Source organism: Odocoileus virginianus, chromosome 12 (genome assembly GCF_023699985.2).
Source record: "Odocoileus virginianus isolate 20LAN1187 ecotype Illinois chromosome 12, Ovbor_1.2, whole genome shotgun sequence".
Taxonomy (NCBI): Eukaryota; Metazoa; Chordata; class Mammalia; order Artiodactyla; family Cervidae; genus Odocoileus; species Odocoileus virginianus.
In genome coordinates, this window is record NC_069685.1 from 47,864,538 (window position 1) to 47,885,372 (window position 20,835).

A 20,835-nucleotide genomic window follows, 5' to 3' on the forward strand; every position below is an offset into this window, starting at 1 on the left:
AGACTGTATTCCCCGGGCATTGGCCTCCTGTGTGACCTTGGGCCAGTGTCTTAAACTCTTTGGTTTTTGCTTTGCCCTTTTGGTATAAAGCAGAAAACAGCATGCAGGGAGTTTTTTATGGTGTTTGGAGGAGGGGGGTCCAGTATGAAGACCACAGGGCAGATGACAATGATAATAATGATGATGAGAAGCTGCTCATTAGATGCTGAGTGCTTTGTGTGCACCAGCTCATTTAATCCTCATATCAACTCTCTAGGATAGAACCTTTTATTATTCCCATTTTCCAGATGAGAAAAGTGAGGCTTGGGGGAGTTCAGCAACTTCTCAAGGTTATATAGCAAGTAAATACAGTTAAGTCCCCTGCATATGAATGAGTTCCATTCCAAAAGCACATTCCTAAGTCCAATTTGTACCTAAGTCCAACAAAGTTACACAGGCTTCCCTGGTAGCTCAGCTGGTAAAGAATCCGCCTGCAATGCAGGAGACCCTGGTTCAATCCCTGGGTTGGAGAGATCCTCTGGAGTAGGGATAGGCTACCCACTCCAGTTTTCTTGGGCTTCCCTGGTGCCTCAGACAGTAAAGAATCTGCCTGCTATGTGGGAGACCTGGGTTTGGCCCCCTGGAGAAGGGAATGGCCACCCACTCCAATATTCTTGCCTGGAGAATTTCATGGACAGAGGAGCCTGGCAGGCTACAGTCCATGGGGTCACAAAGAGTTGGGCACAACTGAGTGACTTTCACTATGAGCAGCTAACTCTGAACCAACAGTTAGCCTAGGTATCCAACTAACACAATTGGGTATATAGTACTGTACTGTAATAGGTTTATAATACTTTCTACACAAATAATACATGAAAAACAAACACAAAAAATGCCATTTGTAATCTTATAGGACCTTGAAAATTACAGTAATTACATTACAACATCTGGCATACAGGGGCATGCTTGCATCTTTGAAAGTTTGCAACTCAAAGGTTCTTATGTAGGAGACTTACTGTCATAGAAATAGGGTTCCAGTATGGACAGTTTGGCTTCAGAGTCTCCATAGCCTCTCCTGAGGATGATGGTGCATGTGTTGGTAATGATGGATAATGGGTCACCTTCAGTGAGCCGCCAGTCTGACTGTACATATATTAACTCATCCAGGAGGCACAGCCATGAGACCCACTTTACAAATGAGAAAACTGAGGCACAGCAGGGTTAAACTGATTGCTAATACTCACCTGGCTGGTAAATCCCCAAGGCTGAACTTACACCCAGGTAGGCTGGCAGCAGAGTCTGGAGCCAGCCCTGGTTGGGCCCTTCCCTGTGGGAGCTGGGGCCTCTCCAGGGCTTGGAGTCCCTGCGGGTGACTCAGAGGAAATGGTTAGCAGCCTGACTTCCTGTGTGGGGCCACCAGCCTGGCTGAACGGGGGGCCGCCCCCGCTGTTGGGGGAGCTGCCTCTCCTTCCGCCTGCCGGCGTGCTCACCACTACTCTCCCCGCTCCCCACAGCAACAGCTGGAAGAGGAGGCCGCCAAGCCGCCGGAGCCCGAGAAGCCCGTGTCACCACCGCCCATCGAATCGAAGCATCGCAGCCTGGTGCAGATCATCTATGACGAGAACCGGGTATGCCCCGTCCTGTCCTTCGTGGCCCCTGCCCCACCTTCTCCTGCTTGCCCTGTGCTGGCCACCAGGTGGGAGGCAGGTGTCACTGTGAAGGGTCTGACTCTCCTGGGGCCTCAGTGTTCCCATGTGTGAAATGGGCATCTCTTGTGACCACCCTCGCACAGATCTGGGTTTGTGAGTAGGAGGGCGAAGGGGTGGCCAGTGGAGACCCATCTTGATGTGGCTGTGGTTTGGACCGTGGCTGGCCTGTGGGATGCAAATGAAAATGCAGGCATTAGGTCATAGGAGAGTTTCAGGGGCTTACTGATCAGTGAGGGGGATGGGCAATCACTTAGGTACTCAGAAGAAATTCCTGTAATGCAAAGACCGTAGTAACATTATTTGTCATAACAGCAACATTAGTTGAACAGCTCCTTCTTTTCAGGTGATGGGGAAAGTTTTTTTACATAGCAGTCCTCAAAGAGTAGGTATGGTGATTGTTTCCAATTAACACAGGGAGAAACTGAGGCCCAGAGACATTAAGTGACTTGTCTAAAGTCACACAGCTGGGAAGTGATGGGCCTGAGATTTGAACCCATGAGCTGTCAGATCCCAGGGCCTTATTTGTTGGCACTGGCCTCTGTTTACACTGAGCCCTGGAAAGGGCTGTTGGGATGGTTGAACATAGAATCTGTAGCAGACTATGGAGCCTCCTAGGGATCTGTGGAGGGCAGCTGTTGGGAAGGGGCTCAGGGTACCCAAAGCAGAGTATCTCCTGGGGGGCTGAACCCCCAGGCTGGAGCTGCACTGAAGTGGAATCTGGTATCTGGTGAGGTGGTGAGCTCCCCATTTTCCCCAATCACACCACTAAGAGCTCAGCTTCAGTGATTTGCATTTGACTCTTTTCAGTTGTGCTCAGGGCCTGTGAATGTTGAGTCCCCTCCTTGATTTTACAGGAGAGGAAACTGAGGCCCAGAGAGGGGTTGTTCCTTGTCTGCGGTCATAACAATGAAGTGTGACAGATGGACTCCTATGATTCCCCCCTGCTCCCGTCCTTGGCTCCTGGCCATGCTTCCCAGCTGTCTCTGCTGTGAGATTTGCCCCTGGCTGCTGGATCGGTGCTCAGAGTCCAGGCAGGGGCTGGAGAGTCCATGGTGTCCCATGGCCTGGATAGTTAACTCTAGAGCCTGGGAACATGTGGTTGGTGCCTGTGGCTATAGCTCCAGGCAGGAAACTATTGGATCAACTGGTATGGCTATGCCATCACCTCTTGAAGCTACAATAGATGCAGGATGAGACTGAACTTGCTGGGAGCCTGGAAACTATGTGCCCTGGACCTGTCAGGGCTGGTCACCTCTCACACCCTGGCTTCCTACCCAATTAACACCAGTAACGATCACAGTGATAGGAGAACTAAAGGAACTGTGTGTACTTTAGCCAGATGTCCTAGGTTCAGATCCCATCTCTACCATTTTCTGGCTCTGTGACCTTGGGCATATTCCTTAAGCCTCCCTGTAACCCATCTCCCTCACCAGTGAAATGATGATAATTATAGCACCTACCTTGTACCAGGGTGTGGAGATTAAATAAGTTCATTGTGTAGCATCGTTGGAACAGTGCCTGCCATCACGTAGGTGCTAAGCTGGTGCTATTAATTGTTATCTTCATTGTTCTTCTCTTCTTGTTATTGTTTACATTTTGCATGATATCACTGAATCCTCTCCAGACCTGTATAAGATAGGTACTATTATTCTGTTTTACTCATAAAGAAACCATGGCTCAGAGAAGGAAAGTGACCTACCTGAGGTTGCACAGCAAGTGAGTTTTGAGGCTGGGGATCAGAGCCAAGAATGAATTGGCTCCAGGAGCCTGTGGCAGAGGGGGCAAAGACAGAGCTCCTGGAGCTGTCACCCTCCCTGATCTTCGGGTGGTATTGTCCTCTCTTCACCCCAACAGCACCTCAAGCTGGGGACTTTATGCCTATTTATGCTGATTTCATCTTGATGGGGTCCTGACAGTAAGTGAAAGATACTGGCCTTCCCCCAGCACCCACCCCATATTTTCAGATGAGGAAACAGAAACTGGGTAATTTTCCCAAGGCCTTAAAGGTAGTAAGTGGCAGACTGGGACTCAAACCCTAGATCCTGAGCTTCTGAGAGCAATCCCCTGCCTGGCCAGTTCAGGTGCTCTGGATGCATCACACTGTCCTGTTCATTCATTCATTTATTCACTCATTCAACAGCTGTGTAACTGAACATCTGCTCTGGGCCTGCCACTGTTCCAGGCACTGGGGGCGCAGCAGGGACCCTGGCCCCCTGCCCACTCACAGTGGCCTTCTGATGGAGGAGATATAACCACACTCAAACCACTCCCCCCAGGCACACCATGGGTCTGAAGAATTTGCCCCGCCTTGTTCCAGTCCCTCTTTCTTTCCTTTCATCTACCCCCATCCCTTGCCCCAGCCTCATGACCCTTGTACTTCCTTGAACACTCAGGCATGCTTCTGCCTCAGGGCCTTTGCACTGACTGCGTCCTCTGCCTGGAGCTCCTTTTTCCCTGTTGGGCTGTCTCGCTCTCACTCCTTCAGCTGTTTGCTCAAATGTCCCCTTTTCGGGCCAAGGTCCATTTTGACCCTCTGTTTAATCCTGAAAACCCTTCAGCAGCTCCTCTCCCTGGCTTTAATTGTCCCCACTGGACATAATTTATATTTTGTTTGTTTATTGTGAATAAAGGCTCCATGAGGGCGAGGATTCTTTTTTTCTCAGCTGTATCTCCAGTGCCTGGCACACAGTAGGTGCTTATTAAGTATCTGTTGAACAGATGAATGAATGCCAGAGAGGTGGGAGACTCTCCCCCCAAAGAGTCCTCTAGTTTTGGGTGGGACTGGCCTGTGTCCCCAGTGGAGGTCGGTGGGGGTCCCCCTACCTGGGCCAAGCCTCAGGGGCTGGAGGCCGGGTGGGCAGGAGCAGTCAGGACTTACTGCCCCTTGGGGGATCAGTCAGATTAAATTTTAATCCTCCTTCCTTCTCTGCGGGTTCCTCTGAGAGGCGGACACAAGGGTCTATCTCTAAATGCCATGCCGTCTGGAAAACGCGGCTTCCTGCTGGGCAGAGCCTGCCTGGCTCTTCTGCTGGCTGGACTCAGGTTCATTATCCATTCGGGGCACATGGACCAGGCGCCAGCATACATGGGAGAAGCTGCTTGTGTGGGCGGGGCTGGGCAGGTGCACACAGATGGCAGAGCAGGAGGCAGGGTTGCTGCAGGCCCCAAGGGGCAGGAACGGGCAGGGCGGGCAGGGCGGGCAGGGCTGGGATTGGAAACGGCTTCTTGGAAGCAGTGGGTGGGCCATTGACCCTGAGGAGGGCCTTCTGTGGGGGCTGCAGCACAGGTGGAAGCTCACAGAGAGGACGGGCTCTCGTTTGATCTTCAAAGGGAATGTGTAGGGGTGGGAGGTAGAGGTCTGGCGGGTGTGGGAAGAGGCTCACACTTTGAGTTTGGGTACAACAAACACACACAGAGCACTAGTGAAGGATGTTTACACATCCTTATACAAATAAGGGACAATTTGCATGGTTCAGGCACTGTAGAAGTTCAGGGCAGTGGGCAATCCAGGCAGACTTCCTGGAGGTGACTGGAGCTAGGTCTGCACAAATGGGCACCGCTGGGAAAAGGTAGAAGGATACTTCCAGTGGAGAGGATGACAGCCTGTTCCGAAGATGGTGAGGAGGCAGAATTCACGGAGGCAGGGCCCTCTGATTGCTAAGGGATGAGGAGGAAATCAGAGAGTAAGAACCAAGTCCTTTTTTGTCTTAGTTTTTAAGCATCTTCCTAGTAAAGTGTGTATACAGTGTGGTTAGGACTAAGCCGGACAAAGATGAATACTTCTATTGGTAATAACCAAGAATGTGAAGCATTTTGTAGAGCATTTTGGGGGTCCAGGCACCCCAATGCCCAGCTTCAGACTCCCTGCCCACTCGAGTTGTGATAGGGGCGTCCCAGGCTGAGCCCCGCCTCTGCCTCTGTCTCTTCATCATAACTAGCCCTGGAGTCCAAGGCTTCCTCCAGATTCCTGTGCACGTAGAGACTGCTCTGCTCTTGAGTTTGTTAACACGAGCCCATGAATTCTGCCTCAGCACTCGGTCACTTCCATCCCGCACCTGGAAGGGCTCTGGACTGGGTCTTTAGGCTGCAGCTACAGATGAGGAAGCTGAGCCTGGGGGGAGGGGTAACTGCTCCCCTGAAACGCTGCCGCACTTGGCAGGTGGACGTGGTGTGGAGGGGAGGGTGGTGCAGCCTGGAGTGGGGTGCGGGGGGTCTCAGACTTCCTGGGTGGGTGGGTGGGTATTTCCTGTTGCTGCCTTCTCTCTGCAGAAGAGGAGGGTGAGGCTTGGAGCTCAGGCTGGAGGAGCTAGAATGGGGGCTTCAAGGGGCGGGGGGGGTGGCTAGGGGTCTGGGCAGGGTGCGGCTCTGGCCCTCCTGCTCAGGAACTGGAACTGTGTGTGTTTGCGGGGAGCAGTTCATGTGTGCATGTGTGTGAGTACATGTGGAATAGTGGACAGTTGTTTTCATGTGTGCAAATTGTGTGTTGGAGCCATCTTGCGGAGGGCACGTGTGCACTTGTACCCCACACAGGTATGTGTCTGTTTACGTGGGCAGACCTGCTGAGGGCTGTGTGTGTGCGTGTGCGCGCCTTTGTGTGACTCAGCATGTGTGAGGCGTGTGATTCCTATGCATTTGTGTGTCTGTGCACGTGTGTGTGTTCGAGTGGGATGTCTCCGTGTGGATGCACATGTGTTTGAGTCAGCACATGTAGGGCTGAAGTGACTTGCTGAGGGTTAAAGCAGAGCAGACTCCCAGATGTGGGTCCCTGATGGACCCCGCCTGGGGGAGGGGCCCGGTAGGCAGGACATCCACCCCCATCCTGACCGCCCCAGCTCGCTGGAAACTATCTAGCAAATTCCCAATGGCACCCTCTCCCCACTGCCCCCACTGCCCCGCCCCTGCAAACTGGGCCAGAGAGGCTGGGAGCCGGGATGTGTAGCATGAGGTGGAAGAAGCGCCCCCGGGAAGACGTGAGGAGGTGGGGGTGCCAGTTCAGGGCCTGCCTGTCCCAACCTTCATCGGCTGCTTTAGCTGGGTGACCCCAGCCTCGGCTTCCTTGTGTGTAATTGGGGCTGATGCTAGAAGCTTCCACCATGAGCACCTGCAGGAATCCAAATGGACAGGGCTTACAAGGGATCCAGGCCTGGCACGGATAGGGGGTCACCTGGTGTGAGCCGTGGCCTTGTCGTTATTGTTGGTAGCCATAATAACAGCTAGCCCTTACCTAGTGCTCCCCACATGCCAGATCCTGATTTTAGCTCTGATTTTAGCTTGGAATGTGTGTCGATTCATTTAAGTCTCTCAGCAGCTGTGTGGAGTGGTGCTGCTCTTGTCCCCATTTTGTAGATGAGCAAACTGAGGCTCGGAGGTGCTGAAGGGACTTGTCCGGGACCACACAGCCAGCACGTGGGTCAGAGCCCAGTCTGGCTACCCGGTAGCCTTGCTCTCGACCACCCTGCTGTCCTGTGTTCCAGCGTTGCTGCATCTTTAGGACTGCCCCATGACAGGTTGTTTTTTATCTTCCCCCTTGCATGACCTTTTGGAAACTGAGTTGTCTTAAAAAGGCCCCGGGGCTGCTCAGGGCTTCAGCGCAGAGCCTGGGGGAAGGCCTGTTAGGGAGCAAAGGTGCTCTCACACCGGCTCTGTGACGGGAGAGTTGGCTGCCCTGGGCTGTGCCCCGTCACCTGGGCTCCCTGTGGCTTTGGAAGGTCAGGAAGGGTCTCCTCCCTGCTCTCCTCCGCAGGGGCTGCAGGAAGGCCCCTCCCCAGGTACTTGTGTTCCCGAGACAGTGAGGATGTGGTAGAAGACGGTATCCTCCGTGGTTCATCGGACACAGGCTTCCTGAGGCCCTGCATGGGTCCCGGGCCTGAGACCCGGGCCCAGGGATATGATGTGGCAGTTCTCGTGTCCACTCACTCCAGCCCTGCGCTTCCTGTGTTTGATATCACCTCTTTGTCCCAATGGGCAGTTGCCCATCTCCACAGAGCCTCATGAACACACGCAAACTCCTATTCATTCCTCAAAACCCGACTGTGTATCCCTCCTTTTACCTTTCTGGAGAGAGTGACTCTGACCCACTTAATGATTCCCTCATACACCTCACGTGCCTTGCCTGCCTGAGCGTACTAACCTGCCATCACTGCTCATGACTAACTGCCCACTAGCCTCGCTTTATTGCAGATAGAGATCAATTATTATTTGTTTTGTTTCATGCTGTGGTGCTTAATACAGAGTGGCTGCTCAAATGTTTGGGGAAGCTACCCTGTCCTCTTGCCACCCTATACCCAGTCCTTCTGGTCCAGCTAGGGAATTCTTCCATCTTTGGTCCCCCATGGCTAACAGTTTCTGGCTTTGTGACGTGACCAGGGCTGAGGTGGTCTGCGGTGACTGCCAGACTGGTACCTGCCACAACTCAAAGAAGATGCGGGACCTAAGTCTAGTGGAGGCCCTGGATAGGACTGGCTCTTGTCTTTCTCCCTTCTTGGAGCCTAGAGATCAGAAGAAAGACTTCTTATACTATTTTCCTGGGCCTCAGTGTCATCATCTGTAAAATGGGGATACTTCTATCTCCCTGACTCCATGTTATGTGTGATTCAAATACTAATAATGCATGCCGTGTACCCAGTGCTTGACTCATAGTAGGTTCTCAATGAAATGGCTTTCATTAATGATAATCATCTGCACCCACCACCTCCCACCCACAAGATTTTCTGGCCCCCAGCCACACTCTGAGGCTGCTGCTCTCAGGGTTCTGGCTTTGCACAAAGGGGGCCGAGATCATGGCTTGCTCTTGGGTGGGCTGGGCCCAGGGCTCTAGGCAGAGCCATCCTCGGTGCCAGCTTGAGCCCACCTACATTCTTGCCCTCTGTCACCGGGGCTGGGGGAGGGGTGAGGCTGGCCCTCAACACGCCTCCTCCCTGCTGTGACACCTGGGCCTCCAATTCTGTTGTCAGCCGTGTCCTCCAGGGCTCTGGGTCACTCCTGTTTGGTGGGTCTGGATTGGGGATCACTGGGGGAAGCTTTCGATCTAATGATGGTGCGTTGCTTGGCCTGTCCTCCCAGTCCACGCCGAGTCCTGGCTGGTCTCCCTGAGTTGGGCTGAGTCATGAGCACCCAGCCTGTCCTGGGTCACGGGAGGGTCTCAGATCTCCCATGTGTGCGCTGTGGGCACCCCGCTTTCCATCTGATAGAGACACCCCCCCGAAGCCACCTTTCCCAGCTCTGTACTCACCCCATCCTCCAGCTGGCCCAGCCAAGCAGGCCCTGTGGTCCCAGAACTGGGGCCCTGGCCCGGACATAATGTCTACCTTTATGGTCAGGGTTCAGCCTGTTGAATTCGCAGTCACCTAGCCCCTTCTGCCGTATGTTCCTGTTTTCCTAATAAGTCCCGAGTTGTCAGTGGGGAGGGAGGCAGGGAGGCCCCAGGGCAGCTCAGAAATAGTCACATGATTGTGAAATAGAAGAATCCTAGAAAGGGTATCTTCCCCACGCCTCTATCTCACCCTCTCTCCCCCGCCTCCTCCCCCCTCACTGGCGGCACCAGCTCCGAGGTAATTGGAGACACCCAGCCGGCTTCCAGGCTTCCAAGGCAGAGGAAGGCATCTCAAGGCCTGGCTGGGGATCTGTGCCCACCCCGGGCCCTGGTGGGGGGGGGGGCGGCGCGTTGAGCTGGGGGCTTCGGGGGAGCCTGCACCAGAGAACAGGGTGTGTTTGTTCGAATCGAAACTTGGCGGGCTTGCCAGGGCTGCTGTGGGGATGCTCAGGCCTCTCTGTGTTGGTCTCCAGCCCAGGGAGGGCTGGCGAGGGGGACCTTCCCCACCCCCCACCCCCCACCCCCGCCCCTGGGGCCTGGATGGGCGTGCTGGACTGGGCAGCTGCTTGGTGTTCCAGGAGGAGGCCTCTATTTATAATCTGTTCTCTCTCTGTGTGTGTGTGTGTGTGTGTGTGTGTGTGCGCGCGTTGGGTGTCTATTTTTTTTTTTAATTCTTCCTCTTCTCCGTCCCCCTGCAGAAGAAGGCCGAGGCTGCACATCGGATTCTGGAAGGCCTGGGGCCCCAGGTGGAGCTGGTGAGCTGGGGAACAGGGTGGGGTGCTCTGGGAAGCGGGGGGGTAGCTGGAGAGGTGGACAGGGCGGCAGGTGGGTGTGGAGGCAAGGAGGAAGTTGTCTGTTGCCAAGCGCTGCCCTGTCCTCTGGAGGAGGCAGGAAATCCACCCTCTGATAAGAGGGACAGGCAGATAACAGTGGGCAGGTGGGCTGGGCCGTGCTGGGGGCGAGGTGGGGGTGTGTATAGTCCTCCGGCTTTGCTCCCAAGCCCGGCCAGTCAAGCTGCAAGATTGATAAGTTGGAGTCCAGCCCGTGTGGTCTGGCTGATCACGGAAAGCCCGTGCTCTGGGCCAGGTGATCTGGGTCCAACTCCCAGGTCTGTTACTTCATAGCTGTGTGACCTGAGCAGGTGTCTTAACCTCTCTGTGCCCTGTTTCCTCACCTGTAAACTAGGATGAATAATAGCACAGACCCATTAGTGAAGATGAGCCACACACCTTTTTGTCAGTCCCTGAACACACCACCCCTTAGACAGTAAGGGTGGAGTGTTAGTTGTTGTTAGTATTACCACTGTCAGTGTCATTTTGCTGATGGGAAGATGCCAGGTCGGCAGCAGAGCCTAGAAGCAGACCCCAGGCCTCTTCTTTCTCAGGCACCTGTCACCCTCTGTGTCACCAAGGATAGGAAGCACGGGAGCGTGGAGACTCCTGGCTGGTGGCTTGGAGTCTTGGGAGAGATGACCAGAGCTCCTGCCTGCCCAGGACCAGTGTCCCATGGCGTGGGTGGGTGCAGAGATGTGGGGGCAGCCCGAGGGACACGCCTGCTGGATGGTGTGAAGGTCTCTGTGTGTGTGTACCGGCTGGGGGGCAGAGATAAAGTCTTATGCATCTGGAGCCTAATTTTAAATCTGGCCCCACCCCGTGTTTGCCGCGTGGCTTTGGGAAAAGGACTCAGTCTTCTCATCTGTGAAATGGGGACGCTATGGATCTTGATGAGGGACCAATGAAGTCGTGTGCAGAAAAGGCTCGCTGGCACAGCACCTGGCCCACGGCGGGCACTCGGCATTGTGATTGCCTCAGAGGGTGGAACTGCTGTCCCTGGAGTTTTTTCTGCAGTGACAGCTGCTCCTCAGCCTGGGGGGCCGGCTGCTGATGGGCTCCTGTGGAGCTGTGAGCAGCTGGCCTCTTCCTGTCCCCAGGTCCTTGCAGGGGGCAGAGCCAGACAGGGAGTTGGGTGGGGGTAAGGGCTCCTATGGCTCAAGGACAGGGCCCAGTACTCCTCCTGCAATGGGTGACAGGCTCCCAGCCTGAGCTCTTGCTTCCCGTTGGGCATGCTTTCTGAGATGTCTCTCACAGCCTCTTTTTAAAAAAGCTTTTAAGTAGCTTTATTGAGACGTAATCCACACGCCATACAATTCTCCCATTTAAAGAGTACAATTCAGTGGTTTTTAGCATGTTAGCAGATGTGTGTGAGCGTCTCCACAATTGACTTGAGAACATTTCACCCTCTCAGAAAGAACTCTGTTCCCTGAACTATCACCTCCTTATCTTCCCCCCTCCTCGCCTCCCACCTCTCCCCCCCCAACCACCAATCCGCTTTCTGTCTCTATGGATTTGCCTGTTCTGAACATTTCATATCAGTGGAATCAGACAACACGTGGCCTTTTGTGCCTGGCTTCCCTCACTCAGCTTCCTGTTCTTAAGTGGTTGCTTGTGTCTTGGTTGCCTCATTCCTTTTTATGGCTGAATTGTATTCCATTGTATGGATGGACCACATTTAGTTTATCCATTTAGCCATTGATGGGCCTTTAGGTTGGTTTTGCTTTTGGCCATTATAAATGAATCGCTGTGAACATGAACATACAGATTTCCATGTGGATGTGTGTTTCCCTTTCTCTTGGGTGGATATCTAAGCCTGGACCTGCTGAAAGTGAAAGTGTTAGTCCCTCAGTCATGTCCGGCTCTCTGCGACCCCATGGACTGTAGCTGACAGGCTCCTGTGTCCATGGGATTCCCCAGGCAAGAATACTGGAGTGGGTTGCCATTCCCTTCTCCAGGGGATCTTTCCGACCCAGGGATCGAACCTGGGTCTCCCGCATTGCAGGCAGCTTCTTTACTGTCTCATCCACCCAGCTGGATCGTATTCATTCTGTGTTTAACCTCTTGAGGAATTAATTGCCAGATGATTTTTCCATCACTCCACCATTTTCCATCCCCACCAGTCAGCCGCTGCTCACCTTGGTTCCCCTTTTCTTGCCAGGGGGGCTCCAGGACTAGATTTGGCCCCTCAACCATTTCTAGACCTGGAGGCCCTTCCTTTCCCTCCTGACTTAATTACTCCCGGGGTCTCCTGAGTAGGCAGGGTGGGCCTAAAGGGAGATCCCTGGGTCGGGAGGCCTGAGGAATTCCGCGGAGAACAGCAGGGTGTCTGTGGGGCTCACAGTCTCGGTGATTCTTTCCTGGGTCTTTGGGGTTGAGGACATCGTCCTCTGCTTGGGGTTCTCAGAGAGGAGGCTCCCTCAAGGCTGGTGGCACAGGAGGCGGAGGTCTGGAGTGACTGGGGGAGCTGTGTGGCTGTCACTGGAGTCCTTTTGAAGTCCAGAGGCTCTTGACTCGGTGGCCTTCAGGGGGACTGGAGAGGGGACTCACGCTGACAGAGCACCTACCTTGTCAGGCCTTGTGGAGATGTCACCATCCATTCTCTAGGTGAGGCTCAGAGAGGGCAGTGCCTTGCCCAGGGTCACACAGCAAGAGATGAGGTGGGGAGGTGTGCTGAGCCCAGCCAATTCCTCACAGGTCTGCCCTCTGTCTTGGGTACCACAAGGCCCAAGTGGCCAGAGGTATCCTCCAAGCAGAGGCAGCTCAGAGGAACACGCTTTGCAGAGAGCTGCTTCGTGCCAAGCAGGAGTCCTGTCTCAGGCTGGGAAGGGGGGCCTGGTGCTGCTGACCCCGGGTCTCAGGTCACTGGGTAGCACCACTGGGGAGTCCAGTTCCCCGGGGGTCTCTCCCATCTGCAGCCAGGGTGCAGCCAGCTGAGGAAGACAGTGACCTGGGGGGAGTCCTGGGCCCTGCAGAAACGTGCGTGGGCAAGAGAGATAATAGCGCGGGCAGCTCCGAACGGGGCCGTGCAGGCTCGGCCCTCCACCCCTGAGCCCTGGGGACCAGGCCTGGCCCAGAGGAAGGGGCAGCCCAGCCCCCACCTCCTCTCCATACTGCTCTGAGTCACTGGTTTCCTTCCTGTTCAGAGGTGTTATTTTAAGAATGCGGTGTCACCAGAGGACCGAGGGCCAGCGCTGACACTTCGTTTCTAGCACCTCGTCCACCTGGTTCTTCTTGGCCACCCGCCGGCTGCCTGCCCTCAGGCCTCAGGGGGAGCCCCTTCCTTCTCCCCAAGACCTAGCTCCTCTTTCTTAGTCATTTCTGTCCCAGGCCTTCCAGTCTGGCACATCCTCCGCTGTGTGCTCTCTTTCTCCCTCCTGACTCAGCTGTGCCCCCATTTCTAGAGGAGGAAATGCAGGCATGGAGGGGGTGGGCCTTCCTATCGGTATCCCCGCCGCTCCCCAACTCCCGCCCTGCCTCGCTTCTCTGGGGTCCGGGCCAGGGATTTCCCCTCCTAAATCTTTTTTGTTGTTGTTAAGTTTATTATTATTATTCTTGGCTGTGTTGGGTATTTGTTGTTGCAGGCAGCCTTTCTCTAGTTGCGATGCGTGGGCTTCTCACAGCGCTGGCGTCTCTTGTTGCGGAGCACTGACTCTAGGCGCGCGGGCCTCAGTAGTTGTGGCAAGTGAGCTTAGTTGCTCCGCCTGTGGAATCTTCCCCGACCAGGGATTGAACCTGTGTCTCCTGCACTGGCAGGCGGATTCTTAACCACCGAACCACCAGGAAAAGTCCCACCTCTTTGGTCTTGGGTCGCCCGGGCAACAGGTGAAACCTGGGCGGTAGCAGAGAAAGCTGCTGTGGGTGTGAAGGCCAAGGTGGCCTCATGGACAAGGCTGAAGGCCACGCCTCCCAGGACAGAAGCGGGTCTTGCCTGGCCTTGTGCAGCCCCCTGTAGGTGATGAGGAGGGGCCCTGGGGGGAACCCCCCCACCTCTGGCCCTGCCCCCCCCCCCCCCGCCTCCCCCCCCCAGCAGTGTACCAGCCAAAGTTGCCTTGTGATCCTTCCTCACTCCCACGACAGGGCAACGAATAGCCTCCTGAGGCCAGAATGTTTCCTTCCTGCCCAGGTCTGTTTATCTCAGAGTGCCCAGTGAGTGTGCCTCCTTGGAGGACAGCCCCTCTGGTCAGAAGCAGCACACCCCACCGTGTTCTCTGACTTTTCTTGACCTCTTGCTGAAGCCCACCTGGAGGGGCAGAGTGCTGTGTCCTTGTCTTATCCAGCAGGGCTGGAGGGTGAAAGTGATCCCTCCCCTGCGGGTTTGGCAGGTCAGAGGCGGGCTGGGACCCCACTGCCCTCCCGGAAGTCTGTCTCCTCTTTTCTGGCCCATCCCACCTTGTAGAAACGGGCCACCCCCCTGCCTCTCACCCCCAGCCCATCACTGGCACCTGGGGTCTCTCTGTGTTGTCCTTCAGGCCTCCTTAGACTGTGGAGACTGCCATCTGTAAAAGCAAAAGGCAGTTGAATCGCCAAATCTGACACTTCTTGGGCTTCTCGAAAGCCCTATAAGGTAGTTCCTGTTTGCTTTACGCCCATTTTCCAGATGAAGACGCTGAGGCCCTGATTGTTGAAGGCATAAGCTGACAGTTAGCAACAGGAGCGCCATCACTTAAATTGGGACCCATCTTCTCCCCAAAGTGAACATGTAAGGCATGCCCACTCCCGCCAAGCTTGTGTTTTATTAGCTTGTGGCGAACATAAAAGACCTGATGCAGAGTCACCTGCGATTAAGCACAGCATTTAATGCTCTGGAATTAAGCACAGGCATCTTTGTAGGACTCCTTGCCGTCCTGAGATGTGGGCTGTCAGGTGTTAACCTTCTCTGGTTGGGAAGTTCTGCACTGAGTCTGGCTGTGGTCTCTCCTGCTGCCCTGCTGTTCAGATACACAGAGTTGGGGTAGGGAAACCTTCTTGATTAGAGCCAAGCACCTGGAAGAGCAGCTGACCTAGTGTGGGGGGAGATGGCCTGTGCCAGCCATGGGGCAACGTCTCCATCCTGCGAGGAGTGGCTGAGCTTGGGGCCTGGAATTGCCTGAGGAATGGTGAATTGTCCTCAGTCAAGGCTGTCCATGGAGGGCAGGAGACCTGTCTCTGGGGAAATGACAGGTTGGACCTGGGCCATGCTGCTTGGGGGTGGTCCCCATCAGCTGGGATGACATCAGGAGGTGTGTTCAGCTCCATCTTCAGGGGCCGGTTCAAGGGCAGGGCCTGATATGCCATCATCCTTCACCTTAGGGCCCTACCCCAAGGCTTCAGGACACCACATCACCATTGTCGCCTGCCCAGCCTGACCCATCACCCTCTGTACTTGAGTCTTGTACCACCGTCATCCATGGCTGCCTGTGTGGGTGTGTGAGACAGAGAGAGGGAAGGAGGTTAGAGAGATAGGAAGAGAGGCCAACACAAAGAGAGATGCACAGACATGCAGGAGGAGACGCACAGAGGAGGGTGCAGGCAGAGAAGGGTAAACCCCTCCCTCTAGGGCTGGAGCCGAGAGGTGGGAGTCAGGTATCAGCTCATCTCTTTCCAGCCAGAGGCATATGTTTTAATTCTCTGAGAGACTCGGTTTTCTCATCTGTAATATGGGGATGGTAATTGTATCAGTCAGTAACTGCTGTGTAACAAACTGGCCCCAAATTTAAACAACAGGTTGATATTTCCCACAAGTATAGAAGTCAGCTGAGCAATTTCTCTTGATGTGGGCTCAGCCCACTCACATCTGTGGGCAGCTGGAAAATCAGCTGGCGGTTCTAGCGTTTGGCTTGGATGGTTCTAGCTTTTTGGCTAGTACTGCTGTCCTCCATACTGGCTTCTGGCCTCCAGCAGGCCAGGCTACACTTGGTTTCTTGACGGTGAAGGGCAGGGGGAGCAGGCGAACAAGAGAGGAAGAAAGAGGAGAAAGGCTTCATCTGCTTTCAGTTTGCATATGTCTCATTGGGGCTTCCCTGGTGGCTTAGTCGGTAAAGAATCTGCCTGCAATGCAGGAGGCCCAGGTTTGATTCCTGGGTTGGGAAGATCCCCTGGAGGAGGGCATGGCAACCCACTCTAGTATTCTTGCCCAGAAAATTCCATGGACAGAGGAGCCTGGCAGTCGACAATTCATGGGGTTGCAAAGAGTCAGACACGACTGGGCGACTAATGAACAAACAGAAAAACAAAACATTGGGTGTGGATGGATAGAAGGTGGGCAGGAAGAATTGCTTCCATGAATATAGTCACTGCACCCTGATACTTCTTGGGCCCTCTCAGTCTTCTAGGCATGGCTGAGAGCTTTGCATTCATTATCTTGTTGGATCTTCACAACAACTCTCCGAGCTTAACCCCATTTATGGATGAAAACCTGGGGCACAGATGGGCTGAAGTCACTTCCCCAGAGACATACAGCTGGAAGATGCCAGAGCCGGGATGTGAGCCCGGGGGGTTAGCCTTTAACTGCAGCCCTGCCGTCCAGGAGAGAGAACACACAGCATCTAGCTCAGCTCTTGCCCCATCGCGGACACTGCAGCAACTTCTCCTTTTGATTTGCACACTTGTTTTTGTTGCTGTGTGTGGACCCAGTTCATTCATTTCTCACTGCTGTGTAGCCTTCGAGGTGTAAACGAGTCCTTACTTCCTTATTCCTTTTTCTGAAGGTGGATACTTAGCTTGCTTCTTTTTAAAACATCTTTGGCTGTACCGTGCAGCGTGTAGGATCTTAGTTCACCGACTAAGGATTGAACCCGTGCCCCCTGCATTGGAAGCATGGAGTCTGAACCACTTGACCACCAAGGAAGTCCTGGCTTGCTTCTAACGTGTTGCTGTTATGAACAGTGCCTTCCGGGCATTCTGGGGTCCATCTCCTGGTGGGACACAGTGCCTGACTGTTTCCAGGGCACCTGCAGGAGGGGAGGGGGTCCTCGGGCACACCTGCCTTCACATCTGTGGGGCACAGATACCTGTGTATGTTTCCAACGGCTGTATGCACGCCTTCCTATCTCCCCATGTCTTTGCCAACCCTTGGCACTGTTGGGCTGTTTTCTCTTCTGCCAGTCGCTGGTGGTGACAGGGTAGCTCGTGCTCGGACAGTTTTCTCTGTTCAAGACCATTGCTGATCTCAGCTCACCTGAGATGTGTGTTCTTGTCCTTGGGTGCTCATGCCAGCACTGCCCTGTGTCCTGCAGGGCAGCCATGGCAGCCCTGGGGGAGGGGGTCATAGTACCCATCGCTGCGCCCAGAGGGTCACAGTCTGTTCCTGGCTGGGGCTGTGGGCTGGGTCCCCATGTTCCGTTTCATGCCTGCCGGCGGCTGGTTCTCACACCAGTGGACAGCTCCCTGATGCCAGGGCCTGGGGCACCGCAACAGGGCAGTGGCCAGCCCAGCCCGCGCCAGCTGCCCACAGTCCTGGCCCGGCTCTGACCTGCCTCCCTCTCTGTTTTCCTGCAGCCATTGTACAACCAGCCCTCCGACACCAGGCAGTATCATGAGAACATCAAAATGTGAGTACCTGAGGGCAGCCGTGCAGACGCGCAGTGGCGTGGGGGGCCCGGGATGGGATGTGGGTTCTCAGTTCCCATTGGGGCTCCCAGCCAGGGCCGGGTGCTGGAGGAGGGGACAGAAGGGGGTGATTCGGGCAGGAATTCTGGGCCAGGCAGGGCCTTGGATGGAGAGGCAGAGGTGGTGAGGGGCCAAGGAAGTGGCCCCATGAAGCTTTGGGAGACAGACCGTGGTTTGGGAGGGTGGGCAAGCTGCATGCATAGCTTCTGAGAGACAGAGGTGGAGGTCCTCCTCCTGTTTGAGCTGAAGGAAGCTGTTACCAGGAGGAGGAATGTGTGCTCGTGGGGGTGGCCGTGGAGTAAGCAGGGACCCTACGCTTTGAGCTACGATGTAAGCATAGTTAGGACTATCTGTGGTCTGCACAGAGGGTCCATCTGTGACACAGCCCAGTGTGGGAGCACTCACCCAGACTTAGAGGCTTTGGAATGGCCAGTATGATATAGCCCAGTGAAGGGGCCTTTTCCCAGATAAACACTAGAAGTGGAAAAGAATCAGTGAAGTGCCATGCGCAGTTGGCATGGCCGAGCTGGCAGACCAGGGGCACCAGGACGGGGCTGGTGGCCAGTGTCTTTATGTGTTCAAGTTGGGCACCAGGCGTTGAGGAATTGTGGCTGTCAGAAAGAGGCTGGCTTTTTTCTGGGGATGCGTTAGTAGGAGCATAGCCTCCTTGGCCGAGGAGGGGATATTACCTCATGTCGTTATCCAGGAGTCTGAAAGGTCAGCCTGTTGAAGAACATGTGGCTGTGACCACTCCAGGGATGTTAGGTTATAGGTAGGTCTTTTGGGATCACAGTCTTTGAACTGTTCAAGGTTCATTTTTGTGTGACCTCAGGAGGGCGGTGCTTAGCTGGTTCAATGGGCAGTCCAATTCGGTCTGACTGTCCGAACTTCCTTGGGGTGGAGTTTCTGGGTGTGTGTGCGGCAGTAAGCTTCCCATCCCTGGGGGCATGAAAACCTGATGGTTTTCAAGTATCTGCTGGTGCTGGACTCGTTGTTGGGGAGGTCCCTCCTCTTGTAGTGTTTGGACCCACATGACTAGTCTAGGATTTGGTGACCCAACAGGGCCACCCCCCTTGCAGCTCCCAGTGGCTGATGAAGCAACCTAGAAAAATCTCTTGTTGCCATCAAGGTCCTTGGCTTATTTGGGCTTGGGAGTACCCGCCTCACCTTCGTTGCTGCCTGCAGGGGCTGTGGGGTGTCCTGTCCAGGGGAGCATTGGGGTATCCCTGGGTTTTCCGTGTCCTATGTGGCCTGTGCTTTTGTTTGGCCTTGAGAATGTGTTCACTGCTCAGGTACCAAATCCCTCTCAACACTACATGGTTTATTTTCCATTCAGACCACATTAGTCCTTTATAAAGCTTCCCAGGACCTTCCTGGAGCCACTGCTGGGGGTAGGGGAGCCCTATATGGAGTTTGGGTGAGGGCATGGGGCCCTTTAGGGCCTCTCATGGCTGGTTTAGGGGATGAATGTGGCATGTTCTCAGCTGGGCAGACCCCTGCTGGAAACATTCAATCATTCTATACACATTTATTATACTCACTATGTGCCAGACCCTGTTCTAGGACCTGGGGTTTTACTGTGTACAAGACAAAGTTCCCCATACTTTCATTAAGCTTTGTCTAGCAGTGGAGGCAGAAAACAAGTTAAGTAAATGAGAAAATATCAGCAAATAAAAAGTACTGCGGTCACATAGCTGTCTTAAGCTCTTTATGCTTTAATATACCGAGTTGTATTTTTCCTTTCAACATAACAATTTTTGATAGCAGTATTATTACTCTAGAAGTCTTGCATACATTTTTTTCACTAGACTACAAATGAGTAATACTTTAGGCTGAATAGCGTGGATGATTTCAGGTTATAAAAATGGCCATAGGATCCAAACAACAAAGGCAAAAGATATCCATACAAATAATACTAACTGATAAGACACTGCTACATATAAGTAAAATAAAACTATGAGTTTACTAAAACCAGTGCCCAATTTTTATATCCTATAATCTTCATCAGAGGACAGTTCTCCTCTACTAGAGTACATTTTGGCTAAGTAGGTAACTGCCCAGTGAAATTTACTCCAAATCTAAGTCACAGATGAATATGTTTAAGTTTAAAACATTGAGATAAATAATTTTGAGATTTCTTTGGTGATAAAGTGGTCTGTTTCATATTAAAAAAATATATCTGTAAGCAAGTTATTTGAATTGCTCTCTTCTTAGAATTTTAATTTTTTTCCCCATAGTTTGCCACTGAAATCATAATCGCTTCTATAATTTTAGTTTCAGTGTGGTCATGATTAAATCAGTGCGATCATTTACTTTAAAAAAATACAATGAAGGGACTTCCCTGGTGGTCCAGTGGTTAAGACTCCACTGCAGAGAGCATGGGTTCGATCCCTGGTCAGGGAACTAAGATCCCACATGCTGTGTGGCATGGCCAAAAAAATAACAAAGACAAAAATAAAAAGATGCTATGAAGATGGCAAAGAGGGTGATGGGAGAGAATGTGGGGGGTGACTTTAGCCAAGGGGATCGGGGCCAGGGCCTGACAGCTGAGGGAACGTTCAGAGACCAAGCAGCAGCCGGTATGTAGACCCTCCCCCCGCCACAGGCAGGTGGAAACAGACGCTGCAAAGGCCCTGGGGCTGTACTGAGCTGGCGGGATGACAGAGAAGGCTGGCATTTCCTGCAGGGGTAGGTGAAGGAGAAGAAGGTGCTAGGCAGATCACCTAGGGCTGGTGACGAGTTTTGGGTTTATTATCTGTGCTAAAGGAGGCTCGTGATGAGGTTTACGTTAAGTGATGTATGGGGTTTTTGTGAGCCCACAGTCTGGGGGTGGGGCAGGTTGAGGACCACAAGCATCTGGCTCGCGTGGCTAGTCCCTCTTGGTGCCTCGGTTGCCCCATCTGTGAGATGGGTTGAAGATTCAATGAATCCCTCAAAGTTATTCAGTGTCAGGCATGTAGGAAGTGTTCTGTGATTTTTCTCACTTCATCAACAGAGACCAAGAGAGTTCTCCCTCATTCATTCAGCAGATATTTAGGAACACCTGCTCTATGCCAGGCACCATTCTGGGCCCCGGGGAGAGAGCAGTGAATGAGGAGGTCTGCTATTCTGGTGGCTCAGACAGATCATAAAAAATACGTCTGTGATATAATGATAGCTTGATAAGGACAAGAAGACAGATCAGGCTGGGGCTGGGGTGAGGCGTCAGAGTGCAAAGCGTTACCAGCTCACCCCACTGGGCCTCCTCCCAGGCTCCCTCCCCTCCCACCTCTGTAATCGCCACCAGGTGGAAGGTTATCCCTTCCCCAAGGACCTTGCCCTGTCACTTTAATTTCTCTGTGTCTGCACGCTGGGGCCTCTGAGTTAAAGTTAATTTCACGCTTGACTTCCTGCTGCACTGGCAATTTCGGACGTG

At 53.6% G+C, this 20,835-nt stretch overlaps 1 protein-coding gene across 25 annotated transcripts in view; it reads left to right on the forward strand.

Annotated features, from left to right (window-relative positions):
• NCOR2 (nuclear receptor corepressor 2) overlaps positions 1 to 20,835 on the forward strand; it is a 232,829-nt gene that overhangs the window by 96,598 nt on the left and 115,396 nt on the right. For all 25 annotated transcript variants that reach the window (XM_070475104.1, XM_070475121.1, XM_070475096.1 and 22 more), the window contains 3 exons: positions 1,494 to 1,607; positions 9,699 to 9,755; positions 17,310 to 17,362. In XM_070475104.1, coding sequence (XP_070331205.1) covers positions 1,494 to 1,607; positions 9,699 to 9,755; positions 17,310 to 17,362 — 224 coding nt within the window. The remainder of the gene's footprint in view (positions 1 to 1,493; positions 1,608 to 9,698; positions 9,756 to 17,309; positions 17,363 to 20,835) is intronic.